Source organism: Biomphalaria glabrata, chromosome 11 (assembly GCF_947242115.1).
Source record: "Biomphalaria glabrata chromosome 11, xgBioGlab47.1, whole genome shotgun sequence".
NCBI classification, from domain to species: domain Eukaryota; kingdom Metazoa; phylum Mollusca; class Gastropoda; family Planorbidae; genus Biomphalaria; species Biomphalaria glabrata.
The window spans coordinates 19,970,490-19,995,486 of NC_074721.1; the positions used below are offsets into that span (position 1 = coordinate 19,970,490).

Consider the following 24,997-nt stretch of genomic DNA (forward strand, 5'->3'; position numbering starts at 1 on the left):
TACAAACATAAACGTCGAATTAAAATTGTAATACCCCATTTCGTTTTTGACGGGTAAGTATGTTAATAGAGACTTTATTATAGGCCTGCTAATAATTGTTTCTATAAAGTGATATAATGGTTTGTCATAAACTTGCTGAGGTTACGTAAGAGCTAGATGCACAATTGAAATGTTTAAAACTAACATGAATGTGTGCATTGAATGGACAGTCTTAGTTCAAACATAAATATACGTTTTAGACAAGTTGGAATAGGACAAAGTCAGATTTTCAATAGCTCTATCTTGAGATCTAAACGTGACAGAACTCACCTTAGTGGCAGTTGTTTTTACCACTAAAGTACAGTTTTTACCATTAAAATACAGTGTTTAGGCCTACTACTAATATCTATACTATAAAGTAGAAAGTAAGGCGTGTGTGTGTATGTCCCTAATAAAAATCGAAACCGTGTGACCAATGTGGATCAAACTTGGCATAAATGTTCTTTAGATCATGGAGGAGACCGTAGTGATGTATGCTGAATGTCCCTCCATCAACTGGGGGATCATAAAAATTGACAAAAAGCACCTAACTGTATCTCTGTTAAAGAAAGAAAATTTTTATCAAATCGCGCAAACCCGTTTTCACAGTGTTTTATGTTGGCTGTAACTATGTCGGCTGTACGGCTTCCTGCACCTAAGTCCACGAAGGTGAATGCGACTCTTGGTAAATTTTGAACATATTTACCGATTGCCATAACTTTAATAAGATAAAAACTAATTAACTAAGGTTTGAACTATTGAGGTCTAATTCATTGAGATCTGAACTATTTCGAGGTCTAATTCGTTGAGATCTGAACTATTGAGATTTTATTCATTGAGATCTGTACTGTTGAGAGGTCTAATGCCTTGAGATCTGAACTATTGAGGTCTTATTCATTGAGATCTGAAATATTGCGAGGTCTAATTAGCTGAGATCTGAACTTAAGGTCTAATTAGTTAAGATCTGAACTATTGAAGTCTAATTCGTTGAGATCTGAACTATTGAGATCTTATTCATTGAGATAAGTAGGCCTACTATTGAGAGGTCGAATTCGTTGAGATATGAACTATTGAGGTCTAATTAGTTAAGATCTGAACTATTGGGGTTTAATTGGTTAAGATCTGAACTATTGAGGTATAATTAGTTAAGATCTGAACTATTGAGGTCTAATTCATAGAAATCTGAACTATCGAGGTCTAATTCGTTGAGATATGAACTTTTGAGGTCTTATTCATTGGGTGCAGGTTACCCAAAACCTCTATCAACATTTGTCATACAACTATTGATGTCTAATTCTTGAGATCTGAACTATTTCGAGGTTTAATAAGTTGAGATCTGAACTATTGCGATGTCTAAATAGTTGAAATCTGAATTATTAAGGTCTAATTAGGTGAGATCTGTACTATTGCGAGATATAATTCATTGAGATCTGAACTATTACGAGGTCTAATTAGTTAAGATCTGAACGGACTATTGAGATCTAAACTTTCCAAAGTCAAATATAGTGTGCCATTTCAAAATGCACCATTCCCCCCACTTTTTCATATAATCATTTCCCAAGCACACAGGATTTGAACCAAATCTCTTGATCAATCATTCGTCTGCCTTTATTCTCTACACTCTCTTTTCCATCCCAGTGAAAGTCTTATGGTCACGTGATCTCCAAGCTAGTCATCTAAGTCCACAGATTGTCTCCACCATTCACAAAGAAACTAGTTCAAGATTTCAAAGCGCGCGAGCTGGTCCAGCCATTGAACAGACGACAAGTGGGACGAAGACTTGGTGAGTGGGATAGACATTACAGAACATTCAATAGGACATAACATAAAGGCTGGAAAGTGGTTGTAACGAAAGGGTTGTAGCGAAAGGGTTGTTGTAAATGTTGGTCTCGTCCTCTCATCAACTTTTTTTTTTGACAATAACATTGAGCCATTGATTTTGTTTACCAGATATTTAAACTTTTTACCTACAAATAGTTGTTGAAACTTCCCACCCTTTCCCACTGAGCAGTGCGATTGGTATTTGTGATACAAATCACTAGACAAGACAAAACACGTACAAACCAAAGTCAGGCTTAACATGAAAGCCGAAAAGAGGAATGCAAAAACATGGCCGTCCACGTTTAATCATGGCTCCCACCTTTTGAGAAGGAAAGTGGCTGTGAAAGCAATGACGTAGCATCTATAGCGAGAAAGGGTTCAATGAAACCAGGCCCACGATCATTAGGGGCCCACAGCCGCTAGCGTAGCAACAATGGCAAGAAGGGGTTGATTGTTCTTTGGTTCGTGACTCACGACCAGTTGGGGCCCACATGAGAACTTGGGGATATCAAATTGAAAACATACTATTTTGTCCAAACTGATTCTAAAGCTATAGCAATACGTTCAATACGTTCCACGAAACGTGAAATTCAATTCAAAACATGGAACACCAAGTTGCAAATAATGTCCTAGCAGCTTGGATAGCTTTAGACTTTAGAGTAAGTTCATGCTTTTATCAGCCTTCTCGCAATGGGTGAAGTAAATGAAAGTGCTTATATTGCGATCTATGGGGCAGGGGATGTAAATGTCATAAAAGAAACAGAATGAGCCTTGAGAAAGTTGAATAGAATTTTTGTCTTCGTGACTATCAGGCCTATACCTATAGAACTTATAAAACATATGTTGTTCATGTGAAACACATTGAAGTCGTATAATTCTGTCAAGAAGTTGTGCAAACATTGAATTTCAACACACTATCACTGAATCAAATGTAAAGACATTATTACTTATTTAAAAAAAAAGGTACCCTACTTGTATTGGAATGTCTCTTGGTACCGATACATTCAGATGACTCAATTGTTTTGTGCAATTATAAATGTTTTAGCGCGTATAATCTCTTCAATCTGATTAGCTTCGTCATCATTAGAAAAGTGTTTAGTGCCAACATATATACAAGAATCACAAAGCGGCGCTTGGAACAGCAAAGTTTCCGTTGATGAGGAAACAACATCGAAGGAAGAACCAAAGAAGTAAATGAAAGCGTCAGTCCTCAGCAGCCTGTTGTTCAATGTGCTACTTACTAACCAGTGTAGGAAACAATAGAAATCGTATCGATCATATTAGACGACCAAATGGTCCTTGACACAGCACTAAAAGGGAGTAGAAAGTAGAATGAATCTTGCGAATGAACAAAGCCGAATCACATTGATATCGCGAGAGAGCTTCTGATGTCAAACAGACGTCCCTAAAGATGAAAGTTGTATTCGTTTCATATCACCTGCACGTCTTCATTATTGTGATGGAGACTTATTCATCCCCAAGAAAACTGGCCAAAATGAGCCTACCGTAAAGTTCCTCTTTCAAAGCTTGCCATCTATAGGTCACGAGACTTAAAACATGAAATATAAAGATACTTTCAGAAGCTTCCTCAAGAAATGCAGTCCTGACAAGCCAAACACTTGCCTAAGATTTGTGGGGGTTGGGAGTTGCAAGAGATGAGGCAAAGGGCCCTAGAAGTAATAATAGCGGGGTATACACGTCTTTGGAGGCGCGGTGGCTGAACGGTAAAGCGCTTGGCTTCCGAATCGGTGTTCGAATCCTGGTGAAGACTGGGATTTTTTATTTCAAGATATTCGGGCGCCTCTGAGTCCACCCAGCTCCAATGGGTACCTGAGATTAGTTAGGGAAAAGTAAAGGCGGTTGGTCGTTGTGCTGGCCACATGACACCCTCGTTAACCGTAGGCCACAGAAACAGATGACCTTTACATGAACTGCCCTATAGACCACAAGGTCTGAAAGGGGAACTTGACTTTTGTTTATACACGTCTTTACAAACGAATGACATCTGTGTGCGGGGTATTCAAAGGTGCGGGCTATATAAAATATAGTTGACTCATAAAGTTTAAGTACAAGAATACCTCGTGCTGCTGATGGCCCCGGAATGAAAAGCCTACACAATAAGGCCGAGCACCAGCCGGTGTACAATTAGGCCAATCGTAGGCCCCAGCTCAACTGCTGCACCAAATGTTTCTCCACCATCACCAGCTCAACTGCTGCACCAAATGTTTCTCCACCATCACCAGCTCAACTGCTGCACCAAATGTTTCTCCACCATCACCAGCTCAACTGCTACAACAAATGTTTCTCCACCATCACCAGCTCAACTGCTGCAACAAATGTTTCTCCACCATCACCAGCTCAACTGCTGCAACAAATGTTACTCCACCATCACCAGCTCAACTGCTGCAACAAATGTTACTCCACCATCACCAGGTCAAGGACTATGTCAAAACAACAAACTACAGATACGATCGTAAGCTTGTATTTCATACCCGTGTTGCACTCGATGTATCGCTTGTTTCTTCACACTGGTCTTGGAAATCGAAGGGAAGACAAAACAACTTCAGACATTGTAGTCAAAACAAAAGCAACGTTTCTACGAAGTGTAATAGTATCCATTCGTTTGGATCAGTCAGCTCGAAACCAGCAACCAATCTGTGCCATTAGAAATAGTTTGACCATTTGTTTTTGTTTACCACGTTCTCGTGCTTTTAGATTTCTCAAGACGTCATGATTCTATTCACTTCTCTGGCGGGGGGGGGGGGGAGGGGGGGGAATATCTGGTTTGAGTTTTACCGTAATCGTTTTTTTTTAAAGCCTTAATAATTCAAAAACTCGTGATTCAAGCGACCACAAACCGACCTTCTAACCGCTCTGCTAACAAGTTGTGTTTAAGATAACTTACTTTTAAACAGTGACCTAGAAAGGGGACTAATACCACCGCCTCAGTCAAGTACAATTTCTTTCCTTTGCTCAAAATATCAAAAAAAAAATCAATACTTAACTAATTAGTTTTTGGGTTTTTTTATTGACTCTTGTGTTGTTCGTTAAAAGAAATAATTGAGCAAACTTTCAACATCATCCGAGATTGGGTGTCAAGAAATAATGTGTACAAACTTTTGACCAGTTGATATAAGCTTTGTAAAATACTGGGACACAGTTTCCTTTGTAAACTAATATTTGTTTTGATACATTATGTCACTGACAGAACAAAAACAAAGACAACAGACAATGAAGATTGAAAATACATTATGTCATCAGGACAAAAACAAAGACAACAGACATTGAAGATACATTATGTCATCAGGACAAAAACAAAGACAACAGAGGCATTTCCTTGTGTGATGTAATCCACATTTAGTAAAATAATATTATTATTATTATATTACACTCAGTATACATTAGAAGTAGAGATATGCTCCCAACAAAGGATGCCCGACAAGAAACGTTTAACTATTGACAAAAGTCCCAACACATTGTATAAGATGACTAAATCTGTATTTGTCACATTGTAAACAATGGATTCATGTGGTAGAGCATTTCACTTTGAAAGAGACATTGACTAGCCTACAAAAGGTTTGTGTTGAAGTTCAAGGATTCTAAAGAAAGCCTCAACAGTGAAAATAATTTGTTATATGACAAACTAAGTCAATAAACTGAAAAGTCAATACAAACAAGGGAGCTAATTTCATATGATCAGCAAGTAGAGACAACTGTTAGAGAAGAGAAAAAAACGTCTGCAAATGTGATTATGACCCTTGAAGGTAAAAGCTGCAGAGATAATGGTGAATTTTTTTCTTTAATAAAATATCTTGAATTTGATCTTGAAATAGTATTTAGATGAAGTATTTGTAAGTCTAAAGTCTATAAAGTGGATAGTTCTTCTGGAAGTTAAAGTTTAGTTAAAAAAAAACAACATTTTTAAAAAACATTGAAAGTAATTACAAGCCAAAAAATTACAATGTTTTACATTTATTAAAAAAAAAAACGCTTGACCGATTTTCATATTTCATATTATCTATACCTAGCTAAGACTTACTTTAGCTAAGACTTACTTTAGCTAAGACTTACTTTAGCTAGGCATTATTTTGTGAGCTACAGTCTAAAATTAATAATGAAACCATGTCACTTTAAAATCTAAGATTTAACAAATGAAAAGTGTAAAATATTTATTTGAAAAGTCAGAATTATTTAAAAAATAAAAAAATAAAAAATGGCTAAAAATATACATTGTCAAATAGAAAAAATTGTCATGTTCATTAAATAATTATAATATAATACTTTATATATAAAGTATAAAGAGTATACATTTTACTGTAGGTACATGTTAAATATTATACACTTTTCTGTCAATACTTCAATGTTAGGACATTGATGTTTGTAAAATAAATAGATACTATTTTTATTTTGGAATGTAACAATGAAAACTTGGGAATGTAAAAGTTACCAAGGTCATGAAATCTTTAAAATTAAAAAAACAAACAAACAAACAAACAAATTTTAAAAAAGGCGCCAGATAATTTTCCCATGAAAAAATGTTTCAAGAAAAATTCATGAATGACAAATAAATAAAAGAAAACAAAAGTTTTAAGTTACATGTTTTACTGCCAAAAAATGAACACAGAATGTTGACACAAAACTTTAGAATTTCTTTCTTCCACTAAAGTGTAAGAGGTATAGTTGACTGACATAAACCTTTGAGCTACCTATTAAGGTGACTTAAGTTTGAATCCTGGCTTGAGCCGAGCATTACTTAATGAACAGCTAATGGCAGCAAAGAACCCACCAAGATGACCCCTCCCCCCCCTCCCCGATTTAAAAAAAAGAGATTGGACCTTAGCGCATTGAGTACAAATATGTGGTATACAAACATAACTTTTGAAACAAAAAACTGCCATAGCATTATTATTTACTGAGTGATGATGTTTTGGGTTTGTTTATAACATTTTGCTATTTGTCGTTTACTAAATCCATCAGCATATATTTAACAAAGAAATCAATGATGTACCGAAAATTCATATTGTGTTCTCTTCTTTAGAAAGGTTTTATACTTTGTGCTGTTAATAACAATGTAATGAAGTTACTATTGCCAAGGAACCCAAGCTCCGCCATGTCTTGTTGGGTTACCTGCATCATCATAAGGTTTGTTCCCAGGTGGCACCATAGTGTCACTGTATGCCTTGAGCTCATTTAGTAACTCAGTTACCTGAGACAAGAAACAGTATTGTTGATAAGAGAACAAAGACATGGATGAAAGAATCACAAAATAAATTGTATACATCAGGCATTAATCTGGTTCTTCTATAGCAGTAGTCTAACTAGAAGTACTCTAAAGAATGTATCTAGCTCTGAGAGCTAACTACTTCTAAAGAATGTTTATAGCTCTGAGTGCTAACCATTTCTAAAGAGTTTATATAGCTCTGAGTGATAACCACTTCTAAAGAATGCATTAAGCTGCTAGAGCTAACCACTTCTAAAGAATGTATTAACCAATTCTAAAAACTATACTACATAGCATAGTGAAATACTTACAATGTCAGGTTTGGAGAAAGCCAAATTGTTGTATTCACAAGGATCTGAAGGAATGTGATACAAACATGGGGCCACATTTGGCTTGCAATTGTCACTTGCATTAGAAGGTTTAGGACCACAGTTCAAGGTCACTGGTGTTCCCGAAAATGTATTGCTAGATTTTTGTGGTGAGAACAAAAGACTGGTTTCATTTTTTCCCAGATTGGGCCTAAACTTGGAATAAATATCACTTTTCTGATAAAATGTATACAGCTCTTCCAAACGTGAAGTCACTTGTTTTGGCCAGAATTCAGAATATTGCTTTTGAAGTTTGTCACGTAACATGAGCATACCAGAAGACTGAAAGGTTTTGTCTGTATAGTTGGAGTAATGAAGTAATTTCTGGTCATCATAAAGCTGATAAGGAGGGTACCAGCCATCCCATCCTGACATGACATTGCCAACCAAAAGTTTGTAATCTCCAACTCTAATAGCTGCTGATTTATCAAGTGGGTCAATGTTATGCAACATCTTGCTGCGTATTGGATTTCCATTGGTGTTCAACATTTCCCAAGAGTTGAATCCATCCAAGTTTTTCAAAGTTGATGGATCCCCACCGGCAGCCTTGTAGAAAGTTGGCAACCAATCACAAACATGGAACATTTGCTCTGACACATAGCCTTGTTTCTGTAAGAGTGGACTGTGGACAAGTCCAACACCTCTCATGCCTCCTTCCCAGAGAGTAGCCTTCACTCCTCTAAACAGGAAAACATTTGAACACAGCATTAAACAAAACAAAACATGAATACACAGCTTTAACCATAACAAAATATAAAATTATCCTTATTAATTATTGTCAAAAATTTCTATTAAAAACCTACCCAATATTTTTTGTTACAAAGGTATCATGAAATGCTAAAATATACTGTAATCAAAATTTAATTAGCATCATAGTGAAAAATACTGGGGGGAGGGGGGGGGTAGAAATAAAGTGTCATGTCAGCGGAAAGTGTAGGTTAGAGAAATGTAAGCATGAAATCTGACCATGTTTCCATAATAACAACACTACTGAAATTTTTATCAAGACATTTTGTGTGTGTGTTGAATGTAACTGAGTAGCAGGGATAATTCATTCATCTCAGGGCCTCTAGTACAATCCAGAGGATGGGGGAAAAAAATCTAATTTGGAAAATAACATAAGTTAAATTGTTCACAAGCCTAAAAGCTGGACAGAAACCTTTCCCAGGTACTCCCTTCCCTAGACATGCCCTACTTAGCATCTACATGCCAGAAACCTGAACTCTTATATTTATTTTCTCTATATTTTTATCAATGAAACTTAGAATAGACAAAGACACATTACCTAAGTGGATAATTATTAGCAGCATTAAAATCAAAACCATTGGCTGGCCCTCCATTATCTGTAGTAAAAACAATAATGGAATTGTCAAGTAATCCACTGTTTTTGAGAGCATCATAGATTTCACCTATTGCATCATCCAGAGCTGACAACATTGCTGGAGAAATGAACAATCTTGTTAAAAAACAACACAAAATCAAAAGGCTGAAATTTTTTTTTTGCAAAACAAAAATAATTGTATTAATGTTGAAAGCTGAGAACAACAAAAACTCAAGATTAGAATAAAAAAAAATTTGTATTAAACTGAAACAAAAGAAAGTAGCATACAAGTTACTAGTTAAAGCACTGTCTTTAAAGAATCTATAATACAAACCTTAAGTCTGTCCTTCAGTACACTTCAGAGAAATAGAGAGTCGTGAGAACAAATATGGAAAAACTCGAGACCTTTGTTGACAGTTGCCTACACTGGATTTTGGGAATTAGATGGCCCGTAAAGATAACTACTGTCAACTTGTGGGAGAGAACCAGGCAAAATCCCTTAGCCCAAAATAGCAAAAAGAGAAAGTGGAGCTGGATAAGACACACGATGTGAAAACCAAGTGGTCAGCCATGAGTGAAGCTGAGGATACTGGAAGGGATCAGCCATGAGTGAAGCTGAGGATACTGGAAGGGATCAGCCATGAGTGAAGCTGAGGATACTGGAAGGGATCAGCCATGAGTGAAGCTGAGGATACTGGAAGGGATCAGCCATGAGTGAAGCTGAGGATACTGGAAGGGATCAGCCATGAGTGAAGCTGAGGATACTGGAAGGGATAAGCCATGAGTGAAGCTGAGGATACTGGAAGGGATCAGCCATGAGTGAAGCTGAGGATACTGGAAGGGATCAGCCATGAGTGAAGCTGAGGATACTGGAAGGGATCAGCCATGAGTGAAGCTGAGGATACTGGAAGGGATCAGCCATGAGTGAAGCTGAAGATACTGGAAGGGATCAGCCATGAGTGAAGCTGAGGATACTGGAATGACATGGGAGCAGATGAAGAAAGAGTTAAAGTTTTACTCATTTGAAAAAAAGTTCATAACAAAAAAGTTTTAAAACAAAATTTTACAGACTTTATGAAAATTGTGGAGTTACATTATTTAGAATAAATTTGCATGAGTAATCAATTATATTTAATGTCTCAACAACAAACATGACAATCAAAAGACTTAGAAACAGTAAATATTTGACAAGAGTTTGGAGCTCAGTGATTGCTAGTAATTTAAAATCCAGAATTACCAGCATATATTCTCCTTTGACCATTCTCTATATACTGAAACTTGTCAATGTATCTCTTTGGTGCCTGGAGGTGGGTGCTGTCTCCATTGCCACTGTGTACTGATTGAAAAGGTAAATACAGAAACAATGGCTGGTGAAAAGAAGAGAAACATAAAGTTAGGATTAAGTTTTAGGAAAGTTACTCATTTGGTGGGTACTAAAAAGTTGGGAAACAGAGAGTTTTAATATATCTTACAGTCCCACCACATGAGGACGTGTGCGAGATATACAATAGTCATTCTAGCCAACCAACAGTCATTGCAATGATCTCAAGAATATTTATGCCAAGCTTAATCAACATTGGTCAAACAGTGTCAATTTCTACAAAGAACATACACATACACCTTACATTGTGTTTTATATATTAGATTACAGAACCAGTCATTTATTTATTACTAAACTGACAATTTTTTTTTAATTATATGGAATGTTGTTACATGTCAGTTTTAATGCCTTACACATCAGTTGTGTGTGTGTCCATCAACAATTTTGTACTGCTCAGTTCTTACTTGGGTTCATAGCTAATGTTTTCCCAGTGCTGAGTAACAGTTTGTATTGCCTCACCCGTGACTTGTGTTCATTAATAATTCTTAGTGCCTCACCTGTGACTTGTTGTGTTTATTAATAATTCTTAGTGCCTCATCTTTGAATATATCTGTTGAATACTTCCCAGTATAATTCCATAATAAATCCTTGTCTTGGCGAAAATCTAGTCCCCACTGTTGCTGTTAGAAAGAAACAAACTTAGTGAACTGAAGGATTAAAAAGACAAGCCATAGAGCTCTCTAAGTATAACATTGAAATATCCTAGTCACACGTTGTAATAGAGACCACTGCAATGAACTAATACACATTTATAATTGGCAGTTAACAAAACAAGAAGATTAGAAGACACAGAAACATGATTTTCAAAATGGCGCTGCACTGTGGCGACAAGCAATTTGTAATATTTTAAGTTTCAATATCACTGCCTGGTATGGCAATCTGTGCATTAAAAATAAAAATAAACTTTATAGAATCCTAAATGCTGCAGGTAAAATCATTGGAAAAAACAAAACCCATTTGGGCAGTTGTTTGAGGCAAACATCTATAAAAAGCTAACAAGATCCTCGAAATAAAAAATCACCTTTTGTGTCAGGATTTGGTGATTTTACCATCACAAAAGAGATACAAGACACCAATGGCAAAGACAAACAGACACAAACACTCTTTTGTTCCCCTGGCAATCAAATCATTAAATAAGAACAATCTGATATAAACTTTGTCACATGTAAATTATGAGTGCGGCTGGTGTGAATGTACACTTTGGTTTCTTATAGTTATAATGTTTTTTGTTTGGTGTAATGCACAAATTGTAAGACAAATTTCCATATGGACAATAAAGATTATTATTATTATTATTATTATTATTATTATTATTACATGATTCAAAACTCTTGTGGTAAGTTGTAATAGTGAATGGTGAAGAAGTACAAAAGGAAGTGTCATAAGAAGGGCAACACATTAATAAGTACAGTGACTTAGCAGGAAGAAGAATCGCAAGAATGTTTGAATCTTAGAAATCATATGATTCTCAGCTAAAAAACAATGTTTCAGGCATCAAAGTAATTTGTTATTTTATTAATTACTATATTATAGAGTTGACTTTCATCACTCTAATGACTAATGGATATGCATTTGAGTTATTCTACTTATGAGAGACAAATACCTTATGATTTTCAATACATATGGTCATGCTGCTTTTTAAAATGAGATTTTATAAAGCATGATGGCATTCAAATGAATAATTTTAAAATTTTGTTAAACTATAAATAAAAAGGACTAAATAACTTTTGGAGTTAAACATGTTCATAGTGGCAGTGCAGCTTTGATAAAGTTACACTTACCAAATTGGCCTCATATGTATGAGTGTAGTAGTCCTCACAGCCCTGGTAGTAGCCAATGTGTGACTTAAAACCTCTGTAGAGTGGAGTGTACTCCCATTTGAACATCCCAAGGTGCCACTGAATCAGGCAAACAGGAACATTTTAAACCAATGATTTAGTATGTAACATTACAACAATGATTGTGACATTTTCATTATGCTTGTTTATACCTCTTCTGCATGACAATAAACTTTTTGAAGAGCAAGTAGCAAGAAAATTGTAACTCTTTTCTTCTTTGAATACATATCTGTTGATCTGATATTTTATTGTCTATCAATAACAATATTTCTATGTTTGAAAATTCATAAGTAATATTTCTATAACTAATGATCTAGCAATAGTACCAGCAGTACTGATATTTGTGTAATACTTGAGATTTGCATGTTGAAGAAATTAAGACTATATCAGCATCATTCTAGGCCCACATTTCACCTTTTTCCACTTTCAAGAACTGCCAACTGCATAGCAGCTCAAATTAAATCTTTGAATTAAAGAGAAAAACTGGAAAAAGGGAGGGTGGGGGAGGGTGGGGGGATTTACAACTGAAGAAACGGATCAAGCCTCTCTGTGACTGTAGTACTTTCTTAAAAACAGTTTTTATTCATTGATCCCGGTTTACATTTAATAGAGTTAAATATAAAACTGTAAACTTCTATGATTGTTAAAAAATAATATATACCAACTTAATTTCATAAATTATTGTATGAATTATTAACTTATAAAAACACTGAGATATTTTTAGTTTTTAGCATAAATTTCAGTCTATGATTATGCTCCAGACCTTCATTGTGTTGTGTAACTGAGGCAGAGAGTAGTGCTTGAGGCTAAAAGATATATACCAATGGCAAGTCTGGACTAATTCATGATAGAAAGAAAGAAATCTTTGACATTTAAATAAGGAATGCTTATGAATGAGTAACAAAATTACCTTTCCCACAATATGTGAGCTGTATCCCAATTGGTTTAAGTATTGGGGAAGAATGGTTTCATTCAGTGGGAGACCATAAGGTTGAGTTCCAACTATAACACCAGATTGCATTCCTGAGGAGAAATGAATAAGATTAACTAATGTTGGCATAGAGTGTTGAAAATGAGGAGTGCAGGTTCAAACCTTATGTTGTAGTCCGCATGATGTTTTCATAAAAAGTTGAATTATTGTTTGTTTTTTTGTACAAATAAAACATTATTATTTAGGACAGCTTATGGGTCAAAATTATCTTTTTTTTTTAAACTGAATATTACGCAGAATTCATTTCTAAATAATTTAATGTATAAATAAGTATAAATTGAAAGTGGAAGTATTTTAATTTTTTTTAAATTTTGTATACTACACATTTATGTCACCTAATTAAGTATACAAATTTAAAAAAAATATATTTAAAAATTTCATTGTTGAATTTTTATAATTCTTTTACTACAATACATTTCTAAAAATCATTTTTTTTTCTATAAATAAATTTAAAAAACAAATAAAACAACATTTTTCATTGATTTAAAGATAAGCCTATGTGTGGTTTCAACCAATCAGAAAACATTTTACAAATATTGACCGGGAGACTACATGTAAACAAATGCAAGGGTATTTTAGGCTTCCAACCCATTGCTGAGAAACTACATCATGGCTTTATCATGTTTTAATATTTTGTCTGTCATTTACTGTCCATTCTCAAACTCAAGATGGATAAGAAATGTAAATCTTCACTTAAATTTGGAAAGGTTCACTATATAAAGTAAGTTTCATGGAAATTAGCACACTATTAAAAGTAGATTGAGAACTTGTTTCTGAATACTTATGCAACATTCTTCTTATAATACCAGGTACTCATTCTGAGATGGCTGTAGTCAGGGGATCTCAGTCCAGACCTCTAGTCCCAAATTCTAAAAAAAATCTTCATTTAGATGCAAACTTATCAAAACTAAAACTACATGAGCGAGGCACTTTGTAGGTATAGCATGCTACATATATTATGTGTACTAGTGTAGCTTGTAAGAAATGTGCATGTCCTTTAAGTATTGTATGGAGAATGCAAGCAATGAGTGCAATTGTTCCAATTGTTATGCTGTCTATTGTTTTGTCATCTAGTTTTTAGTGTTATTGTTTAGTTTCTAGCCTAAACTTTCATCATTTCCCTAGCTACTCATTTCTCTCTAGATTACAACCCAATAAAATAAAACTATTTCCTATTCTTACTAGCTATGTACCTTAACACTAAGTACCCTTTAATCTAACAATCTACCTGTATGTATAGGATGTCTGCCAGTCATCAAAGCACTTCTTGTTGGTGTACATATAGGACTAACATAATAGTTGTTCAGTATGATTCCAGTGTAGCCAAGAAAGTCAATGTTAGGTGTAGGGATTTGATTGGAGCCATGAAAACTTACATCATTGTAACCCTGAAATGCAAGTAGCACATGAAATGTTTAGGACTAAAGTGTTAGAATTTGAAAACTAGAGTGCTCACTGTTGTTTTTAAAAGCTAAGTATACATAATAATAATAAGGCAATGTATGAGTGCAGTGTTTCACAGGACTATGCAGACCCCAATAAGACCTGAATATTTAGTCACATCTAATGAAAACAAAGTTTTCTTTTCATCTTCTATGCCTGTCTATGGCAAGGAGTTTTCTTTGGGGTTCAAATGTGTGTTCCATGACCTTCATGAGAGCTCTACAGCTGACTCTTTCAGAGACCATCTGCTGTAGCTACTTTCCTCTATCCCAGTGAGAGCAAAATGGCACCTGAATTTATCTTTATAGCAGCTCTGGATGGCACATCTGTTTTACTTCGTCCTTTAAGCTCACCAATAAAGATCACCTTTGACATGAGGTCGTCCTCATGATATAAGTCTCTGACCCTTTAAGCATACATATTGTATGCATATACATGAAAGCATTTAATTAAACAAAATTTAATAGGCCATTTGTGTTTATCTGCAACTATTTATTTTTAATCAGCAATTTTTATGGGAACTTTGTGCAAGTTTGTGTGTAATGTGTGAATAACTGAACCCTCAAAGGTTTATGTATAATGTTTATGGCACAGGGTTTTCTTTCAACAAGACTCTATCTTGTTAGATATGTGTATTGAGTTCTTACATAATAAAGTTATATTTTATTTTAAAATGCACCTCTATATAAGTCAGCAGGAAATTTATTTTCCCTTATAAAAAAAACAACAGAACTTCAAAGCAACTTTAAACTAATCCCATAAAATAAATAAAAAAAGCATATGTATAATTTTTATAAATAAACATTTAATATATTTTACATTGTAACACATGCAACTGTCATATTTCAGTGAAGAAAAAAGACACATCTTAACTTTTTTTGAATAAGGTTTGGGTATCTATTCCTTAAATAAAGTAACAAGATAGGTTCCAGAAAGTGCAACATTTTCATTGTAAAGAAGTACAAAGAAAAGCTTACCAAATCATCAGCAACAATCAGAATAATATTAGGCTGCTGTGAGGCCAATGATGGTGCTATGCAAGTAGTCATCAGAAAAACAACAAACAGGAGATAACGTTTAAAGCTGTTAACTGTGTACATTTTAACAATTACCAACTTGCTCAAATTTAGAGGCTTTGTTCTGAAACAACAAATGTTTAAAAAGATTAAACATCTTAAATAGAACTAATGAATAATTTCTAAGTAATATAAAGAAATGACTATTGGAGACAATAAGTAGTCTAGTATCTCTGACATGCTTAAACACTGTACGGTACTAGTTCAGGCTATTAGAAACATGATGGAATCAGTGAGCAACTGTTATTGGCACTAAGCTCTTACTGAGACTGAAAGAGAACAGAGGGCTGACTATTTCTGGGTATGAAACAGAAGATTGATGCCTGGCTATATGGTACACACTATAGACTGTTGTCATGATGCTCTTGGGTTCAAGCCCTACCAGCAGCCATAACCTGCTGACCTGCAGGAGATCCAGGCTAGGAAGTAATATACATTTCTGAAAGAGCATCTGAAATGTATCAAACAAAATAGCAGGAACGATACTCTCTAACACAATACACTTGTAAAAAAGTTCCCCTGTCAGACCTTATGGTCTTAAGGTCATCTGTCTTTGTGGCCAACGGTTCACAAGAGTGATGCCTTTACTTTTCCCCAACTAATGACAGATACCCATTAGAACTAGGTGGACTCAGAGGCACCCTAAAGACACCAAAATAAAAAATCCCAGTCTTCACCAGGACCACTCAGTTTAGAAGTCAAGTGCTTTACCACTCAGCCTCTGCACATTCAATACACTTGTGATTATAGCAAAAGTCCAAGTTTGAAACTGATGACTGGACTAGAGCAAAAGTCCAAGTTTGAAACTGATGACTGGACTAGAGCAAAAGTCCAAGTTTGAAACTGATGACTGGACCCTATTTACTATAGGCTTCAAGAAGACTTTGATTCCCAATACTGACAATTTACATCTACATAAGATTAGGACATATGAACATATAATTCATGATCATGCAAATCATATAGCAAAATAAACAGCAACCCAAGTAACTCTCTTTCACACTAGCAATTGCTGCCAATACCAAACCAACCTCACTTAGGCCTTATTTAATTTTATATGCTAAGGATGTAATAATCATCTTTTTTGAAGGAGTGTCTGTAATTTATAAGTTATTTATTATCTTATAAATAACAGATTGCATTTTCTATTTGTAAATTACTTATTTATTTATAAGGCTTTGTGAGGAGTACAATATTTCATGAGGCTACTTAATTCCAGCTGTGACCTATATATATTTTGCCACATCCAGTGCAGACATAACTGTTTTCGGTAGTGGCCAATTAGGTTTTCTTTTAGTTTTAGCCATCTACGCATCTGTCATACATAATATTTATGTACTAATGCTACTTTAAATTAGCCTTCTGCCTTGTAGTGTTTCTATAGGTTTAGTGATTTTAGACAATTATATTAAGCTTAGAATAGGCTTAGAATGGCTTAGATCTATATCTATATATTAATTATTAAATCTAGCTCATCATTATTCATTATAGTTATAGTCTAACTAATCTATAATATACATTATATTATTAAGATTCAATCATTAAAGCTAAAGTTCCTAAGTTAATATTAAATATATAATATAGATATAGATCTATATCTCTGACTCTAGACAGGTCTACCCTTGTCTTTGGTAGATTAATCATCTAATATGTCTAATCTAAAATCAACCAATGAACCATGAAATCATATTATCATCTTAGTAGACTATTAGTCATGATATTTAGAGAATCTAGATTTATTCTAGATATAGATCTATATTGACTATAGGCCTATTAATAGATCTAGATAATATATTTTATATTTATAAATTCTAGATTTAGACCTTGATATCTCTACCTCTAAGACTAGATTGTCTAGATTACTATATGTAGATTTAAGATTGGTTTGAGTTAAAAGACTAAAGAAATCAATGAAGACGGAAGACAAGACGAAGTTTGGATAGAAGACATTAGAGACGAGTCTCGAATAAATTTTAAACCATTTTTATTTTAATTTAGTCAAAGTTTAGTCACTCACTAATTTAATGTACTGTAACTGTAGTACTAGTGTAGATCTAGTCAGTAAGTCACTGTCTGTTAGTGTTAGTTAGTCAGTAGTCTCAGACAAAGACAAATGCCACAAAAGTGAGTGTGTCACTGTCACAGTATGTGAGTATGTGAACTAGATCTAGATTTAAGATTATTATGAATGTGTTAACAGAGTCGTTACAGAGTCTACCACATAATTAAATATTACTAGATGTAGATCTCTAGTCTGTAGATTTGAACCTACATAAAATCTAGATCTATCGCAAGTAGGCCATATAGACAATATAGTTTTGTATAGCTAGGTCTAGACCTATATTTTAGATATAGATTAATGATAATGTATGAATCGTATAACCAAGGCTAATACTAATATAAATATAATGGCCTCAGCGCTATCGTGATTATTTGTAGTTTTATAAGTAGTCATATGACTGGGTCAAAAAATAGTTGTCACGTGATCGTAGATATAGCCTTTATGTAGTCGGATTAATTATTTTTCGCAAAAGAACCTCTATCCTTTCTTTTTAGTCTGACCAGGGCTGGGTTTGGGGAAGGGCAGGCGGGGCTACCAATAGAGATCATAAAACAAGAAAATAAATATTTAAAAAAAAAGAAGCTTAGGCCCATATTAAGTTTACTTGTATTTGAATTCATGGCTCTAGCCTTCCCAGGCTTCTCAAGCCAACACGATAACCACTTTGATATTGCCTGTTGGAGAGCTTATGACCACGGACGATTGTATATATATAGTTAACTATCATGGGCGTAGCCAGGATTTTTTTTCGGGAAAAAAAATATATTTATATGTAGGCCTATATATGTATGTATGTGTGTGTGTATATATATAATCTTTATTACATTCTGACCCATCATTCTTTCGGAAGACGTTTATTGTGCCCTACAATAGGTTCTTCCTGGCGTTAGTGGGAAAATTGTAGACTCCCCGCCATTGCCAGCAATGGGGTCTGTGGGAGCTCCTATTGCTCCCCCAGCGCGGGGAGGAGCCCCGCCGCCAAGCACTATTTCTGACTTAGACCCTCCCGCGCCGTTCGGCGCATTTGCCGTCAAGCTGTTTCCACAAAAATCTGTCACTGGTAATGCCTGAAGCCTCTTCCCACCTGCTCTGAGGACCTCCATGAATGTGTGGCGCTAAGTTCTACTAGGATGTTATCGCAACTCTTCTTATGCCTAATTCATTTTGTCGGATACATGTCCCGCAACCTCATGCGACGTTCTGTCACAATCTTACTAAGGGGTCGACTCCCAGTGCGGCATATGATTTCCTTGATTTAGACCCGATTTCTATAACTTACTTCTAAAATCTGTCTTAGCCATCTTTGTTGAGCCACATTAAGTGTTTTTCAATTTCGGCAGATGACTATTCACTGCACTTTATTAATTGAGCCCCGCCACTGGTAGAAATGTGTAACCTCTCTTGAATACGCTCTTGGAATTAGGTGACTGTAGTTTGGAGGTTTTAAGCTAGAAAATCTCTGGAGTTATGTTTTTTTTTTTTTAATTCAAAACCCCATTTAGCTACGGTAATAGAATTTTAGTACCTGTAGTTTGCTTAAGAATAATATTGAAGATAGTGGTTTTCCACCGCAAAACACTCTGTAGGGAGATTTTAAACTCAAAACCATCTGGAGGGGTTTTAAACTTTTAAAAAAGCCATCTGTAGAAGAGGGATTTAAACTCAAAACCCCCAATTGTCTTGGCTACGGTCAAATAATTTTAGTGTGTAATTTGCTTTTTTTTTATATTGAAGAGAAATTTTTTAGCGTCAAACCACTCTGAAGGGGGGTTTAAACTCAAAACTCCTTTTGGCAACGCTCATAGCATTTTGAGTGCGTAATTTGCTTTTTTGAAAATGTAATTTTTTAGCTTCTAACCCCGCTTGCGGGGGGAAGGGTTAAACTCAAAACACATTTGGCTACGCTCAAAGATTTCTGAGTGTGTAATTTTCTTTTTTTTTTTATATTGAAGAGGTATTTTTTAGATTTAATCTCCACTGGAGGGGAGTTTAAATTCCAAACCCCTTTGAAAACACTCATAACATGTTGAGTGTATAATTTGCTTTGTTTTTAATATTAAAGAGGCATTTTTTACCTTCAAACCCCGCTGAAAGGGGGGGGGGGGGGTTAAACTCAAAATTGTGTCAAAACCCAATTAGCTACGCTCATAACATTTTGAGTGCATAATTTACTTTTTTTTTCATATTGAAGAGGTATTTTTAGCTTCAAACCCCGCTGAACGGGGGTTTAAATTAAAAAACTGAGTCAAAACCCATTTAGCTACTGTGAGCTAGTTTTATATGCAATTTTAGCTATTTTTTAAATGTATTTTTGTTGTATAGGTTAGAGCTATTTTTATATATTTTATTTTTATAGGTTAGTGTCAAATTTTATAATTGTACTTTCGCATATTTATATAGGTTAGTGCGGGATAGTATAAAAGGGATGTACTACATGCTGTCTTAAAAACAGTTCAGTTGACCAGTGGTCAGTATAGTATGTCTGTGTGACAGCTGAAGATCTTTGTGGTCTGTCGTCTAATTTTTTTATTATTCTGTACCTGGGACGGCCTGCTATTATTACTGCTTTTAGCTGCTGCAATTACTCTGCTGAAATAGCTGCTGCTTATAACTGCTGTTGTAGATCTATTCTAATTCTAGGGAATCTAGTGTTATTTTGTTTCTGCTATTGATAGTTTTGTTATTGTTTCTGTAGATCTATTCTAGATCTAATTCTACTATTTCTAGGGAAGCTAGTGTTATTTTGTTTCTGTAGTGTTGTCTTATTAGTGATTTAGTTAGATAATTGGTTTAGTTAGTTTGTTTGTGTTTGTGTAGATTTAGAGAGTTTTAGTTAGTTGATGGGTTCAGTAGTAGTGATTAGTCAAGTTAGTGTATATATTATATTTTATTATTGATTTATTTTTGTATGTAAATAAAGTTTCTTTTGTTTTATTTATCGTAAACTAAAGTTTGTTATCTTGTTTTCATTTAGTTAAGTTAGTATAGTTAGTATGTCTGGTTGCTTAGGCGACTCTAGCCCCTTGGTCGTAGACTGAGGTGTCACAGATTGAGCCCACCCAGTAGTGCTAACATCTGCCTACTGTTGGTAAATTTTAATGTTGAGCAGAAGAGAATAGGTCTTTCCCACTCGCGCATGCCTGACCTGCTCATACTACGCTCATAACATTTTGAGTGCGTAATTTGCGTTTTTTTATACCGGGTATTGAAGAGGTATTTTTTAGCTTCAAATCCTACTGAAGAGGGGGTGGGGGTTAACTCAAAACCCCTTTGGCTACGCTCATAGAATTTTGAGTGTGTAATTTTCTTTTTTTATATTGAAGAGGGGGTTTATAGTAAATTTTGGAGGGGAGTTAAAAATCAATCTTCCTTAACTGTGCTCGTGAAATTTGGGGGATTGCCGTTTGCATTTTTTGTTTTGTTTTGTGTTATAGAAATGGGGAATTTAACTGCGAGAACCCCTGGTAGGGGGGTTTTAAACTCAAACCCCCTGGTAGGGGGTTTTAAACTCGAACCTCCTTGGTAGGGGGTTTTAAACTCAAAAACGCCTGGTAGGGAGTTTTAAACTCAAAACCTCCTTTGCTGTGCTAGGGCAAGTGATGGTTTAGTATTAAAATCTCACCTAAAATAAACAAAATCAAAGCAAAAAATCAGTCACTAAATTCCGATCCCCCCCCCCAAACCTATGGGGGGGGATTTCATTTCGGGGGGGGGGGGGGTTGAACCCCAAAGCCCCCCCCCCCCGGCTACGTTCATGTTAACTATTGTTTCTATAGTATCAACCTATTTTTCAACGACTACCTATAAAGGGGACTAATTCAGTGCATACCACCACATTATTTAATTACTATTTCTTTCCCTTGTTCGAAGTACCAAACAAAATAAGTTGATACCAATGGTTAATTCTATAACTAATTTATTTTCTTCTTATTTTTTATTGATTCTTGTGTTGTCAGATAAAACCTAGGCCACTACATAGAGAGCAATTTCGTAAAGGTTACGTTAGTAATGGGCGTAGGCCTAATCGTTGTAATATAATCCTTCGTGTTATGCAACATGTCTTGTCCCTATTAATTATTTTGTTGTTTATTTTGAACAAGGAAAAGGGATCGTACTTGACTGATATGGTGGTACAAGTTGAATTAGTCTCCTTAAATAGACACGTTTTTTTATGCAAACACGCATACACAATAACATTGACCAAATACCCCTTTCTCCACCCACCCCGTTTTTTGTTGGCCCCCCAACTGGTCCTGGCAAGCGATAGGATCATAGCGCATTGAGAAAGCTAAAAGTATTATATTGGGCTAAGCAAAAACAATTGGTAAAAATATTTCTAATCGCATAGTTTTATTATTATAAGCCTAGATGTTTTACAAATTTAATCACATGACTGATCCAAACGAATTGATACAATAGTACACGTAATATAAGCAGTGTTTGTTTGTTTTTTTCAAAAGTATTTTGTATGTTGTTGTTTTTTTTTACAAATCTTATATCAACGCACTCTGTCTTTCTGGTAAAAAGTTTGTACACGTTATTTCTCTAATTCCCATTCTCAGGACAAGTTTGAACATGCACAAGACATGAACAATTTAAAAAAAAATTATAACATTTATTACTGCTAATTAATTATTTTGTTTGATACCAACAAGGTAAAAATAATGCTTCAGTATTTACAATATGTGGGGGTTTGGTCTACTTAAATAATTATACATGCTATTTCTCCAACACCCATTTCTCTGATCAAGTTGAAACTATATCGGGACTTGCCGTATTCCTTTGAAAACATCAGCTGCTTGAAGAGGGGGAACTGACGTGTGATCGCTTCGACCATAGCTAATGCCAGGCATTTATCTCATTTCCGTGAGAAGATAGGCCTACATAGTCGCTTCGCGTCTGAAGGCCATATATTGGTAATAAATTATTTTATTTCCTATTGAATTCGGAAAATAACTTCTACATTATTGAGAGATATTGTTGTACGTTCGGAGTTTTTCTCTTTAGATAAGCTTCTTTTTCTATATTTTGCTTTTTTTGTGTGTATTTTAACGATATCATTGGTCTGATAGACCAGGGATAATATCATAATCTACTACTAACCCAGGGGTCTGTTGGTTAAAGCTTAACCAGTAGATCCATGGGCGTAGCCAGGGGGTGTTGAACCCCCTGTGTTAATATTAGAAGATATTACGTCATTGTTTGTTGTTTATGTTTTATGCGAAAGCAAAGAATCGGACGGAAATAAAAGTTAGTTAGATATGTCTACCTTGATCGAGACAGTCTCGTTATTATCATTATTAAATAGTAACGTCTACAGTAATTTATTATTAATCTGTGACTACAGAACATGGTGTCAGATTTGTTTTCAGATATTGTGTCAGATCTGGTGTTAGATTAGGTGTCAAATCTAGTGTCACATTGCTTTAAAGTGCTGGTAACAGGTAGATTTAGATTTAGTGGTTTCTAAATTGCTAAAAGTACATTTTATTTGTGGTGTCGTTAGTTCATGTTGTTAGATCTAGATCTAGACATAGAATCTAGAATCTGTACGAATAATGGAATTATTCGATCCTCCTAAACCGTTGTCACTAGGCGGTAATCTATCTGAAAGATGGAAAAAATGGAGACAAAGTTTTGAACTGTTTATGGTCGCCACTGAAAAAAATACGAAGCCAGAGCCAGTGAAGAAAGCTTTATTGTTACACCTGATCGGTGAACCCGCTCGAGACATCTAAAATACTTTTCAAGTATGTGAAGATGAGACTGTAGACAAAGTAATTGAAAGGTTTCAGAATCATTTTGCCTAAGTCCAACACTGTGTATGACAGATTTAAATTCTTTTCAAGAAAGCAGAAAGACGGAGAAACGTTTGAACAGTATTATACTGAGTTAAAGAATTTGGCAAAAGAATGCAAGTTTGACAACCTTCGAGATGAACTCATCAGAGATCGATTGGTATGTGGCATACAGTCGGATCGAGTGAGAGAGAGACTTCTGAGAGATGTAGACTTAACTTTAGAGAAAGCAGCAAGCATAATTCGTGCTGACGAGCATACCCAGAACCAAATGATAGATATGAAAGGACTACATGTGGATGCTGCTAATAAATTAAAGAAGACAGAAGATAGAAATCCAGTCAAAACCTCACAGGAAAATATGGCAAAGAATCATGTAACAAGTTTCATTAGAGATTGCAGATCTTGTGGTGGATCTCACAGAAAATACAATTGCCCAGCATTCGGACAGACATGCCGAAAATGTAAAAAGAGAAATCCCTTCGCTGTAAAATGTCGTTTGAAACACTTCAAAGCTGTTGATTTACTGGAAGATGAAAGTCAGTCAAGCCAAGTAAATGAGTTGTGGTTTGAGGCAGTGCTACCTCATGCTGGGGTTTCAAGATAACAACATCAAGTCCCAGATACCTTCAATCAAATGGACAAAGTGAGGTGTATGTTGGTATCGTAAAGCAGATATTCAACAAAGCATACAAAAGTGGGAAAGATCCATATCTCGCTATGCTCGAGTATAGAAATACTCCGATAAGCGGACTGCTTTATTCGCCATCACAACTGCTGATGAGTAGAAGACTCAGGGACATCATTCCAACTGATCCCAAACTATTGAAACCATCGGTAACTGAAAATGCAGAGACATTACTCAACGAACGACAGAGGAAAAGCAAAGTGAGGTACGATGCAAAAGCAAGGTTACCTAAAGACTACTCTGTCGGGGAGAAGGTGAGAGTTCGTCTAGGACAAACATGGCAGAAAGCAGTCGTCATTAAGAAACATTCATCACCCAGATCTTACATCATAAAGACAAATGATGGGAAAACATACAGACGAAATCAACGGTTTTTAAACAAGAGCTACGAAGAAGACATCTCTGGGTACTATGACACCGACGAAGACAATGAACAGCAAACTGTTAGAACAAAAGAAACAGACAATTATAAACCAACATCTAGAGAACTTGCTGTGCCGGTCAAGACAACCAGAAGTGGTCGAGTTGTCAAAATTCCTTGTAAATATAAGTATTAAGAACTTTAAAAGGAAGGATGTGATGATAGCTTCAAAAGGAAGGATGTGTTAATATTAGAAGATATTACGTCATTGTTTGTTGTTTATGTTTTATGCGAAAGCAAAGAATCGGACGGAAATAAAAGTTAGTTAGATATGTCTACCTTGATCGAGACAGTCTCGTTATTATCATTATTAAATAGTAACGTCTACAGTAATTTAATATTAATCTGTGACTACAGAACACCCCCCCCCCCGAAATGAAATCCCCCCGCAGAGGGTGGGGGGTGGAGATGGAATTTAGTTGCTCATTTTTGCTTTGATTTTGTTTATTTAAGTGAGATTTTAATACTAAGCCATCACTTGCCCTAGCGCAGCCAAGGTAGTTTTGAGTTTAAGAAGAGTTCTAATGTGTTATTTAATATATTATTTTTT

General features: G+C 35.2%; 1 protein-coding gene across 6 annotated transcripts; it reads right to left on the minus strand.

The window, feature by feature from the left end:
- Positions 1 to 4,847: 4,847 nt before the first annotated feature.
- On the minus strand, positions 4,848 to 17,955 carry LOC106072562 (arylsulfatase I-like). 6 transcript variants are annotated; one of them, XM_056004119.1, is made up of 11 exons: positions 17,874 to 17,955; positions 16,705 to 16,793; positions 15,380 to 15,542; positions 14,188 to 14,347; positions 12,879 to 12,991; positions 11,912 to 12,028; positions 10,628 to 10,750; positions 9,987 to 10,116; positions 8,714 to 8,867; positions 7,372 to 8,107; positions 4,848 to 7,045 (listed from the first exon to the last, which is right to left on the minus strand). In XM_056004119.1, the coding sequence occupies exons 1-11, from the start codon at positions 17,931 to 17,933 to the stop codon at positions 6,923 to 6,925; spliced, it is 1,968 nt and encodes a 655-aa protein (XP_055860094.1). In that variant the 5' UTR covers positions 17,934 to 17,955; the 3' UTR covers positions 4,848 to 6,922. The 6 variants fall into 6 exon arrangements, with proteins under 6 accessions (XP_055860094.1, XP_055860098.1, XP_055860097.1 ...); XM_056004123.1 differs by lacking the exon at positions 16,705 to 16,793 and having other exon boundaries at positions 17,874 to 17,939; XM_056004122.1 differs by lacking the exon at positions 16,705 to 16,793 and having other exon boundaries at positions 17,862 to 17,936.
- Between the last annotated feature and the right edge of the window lie 7,042 nt (positions 17,956 to 24,997).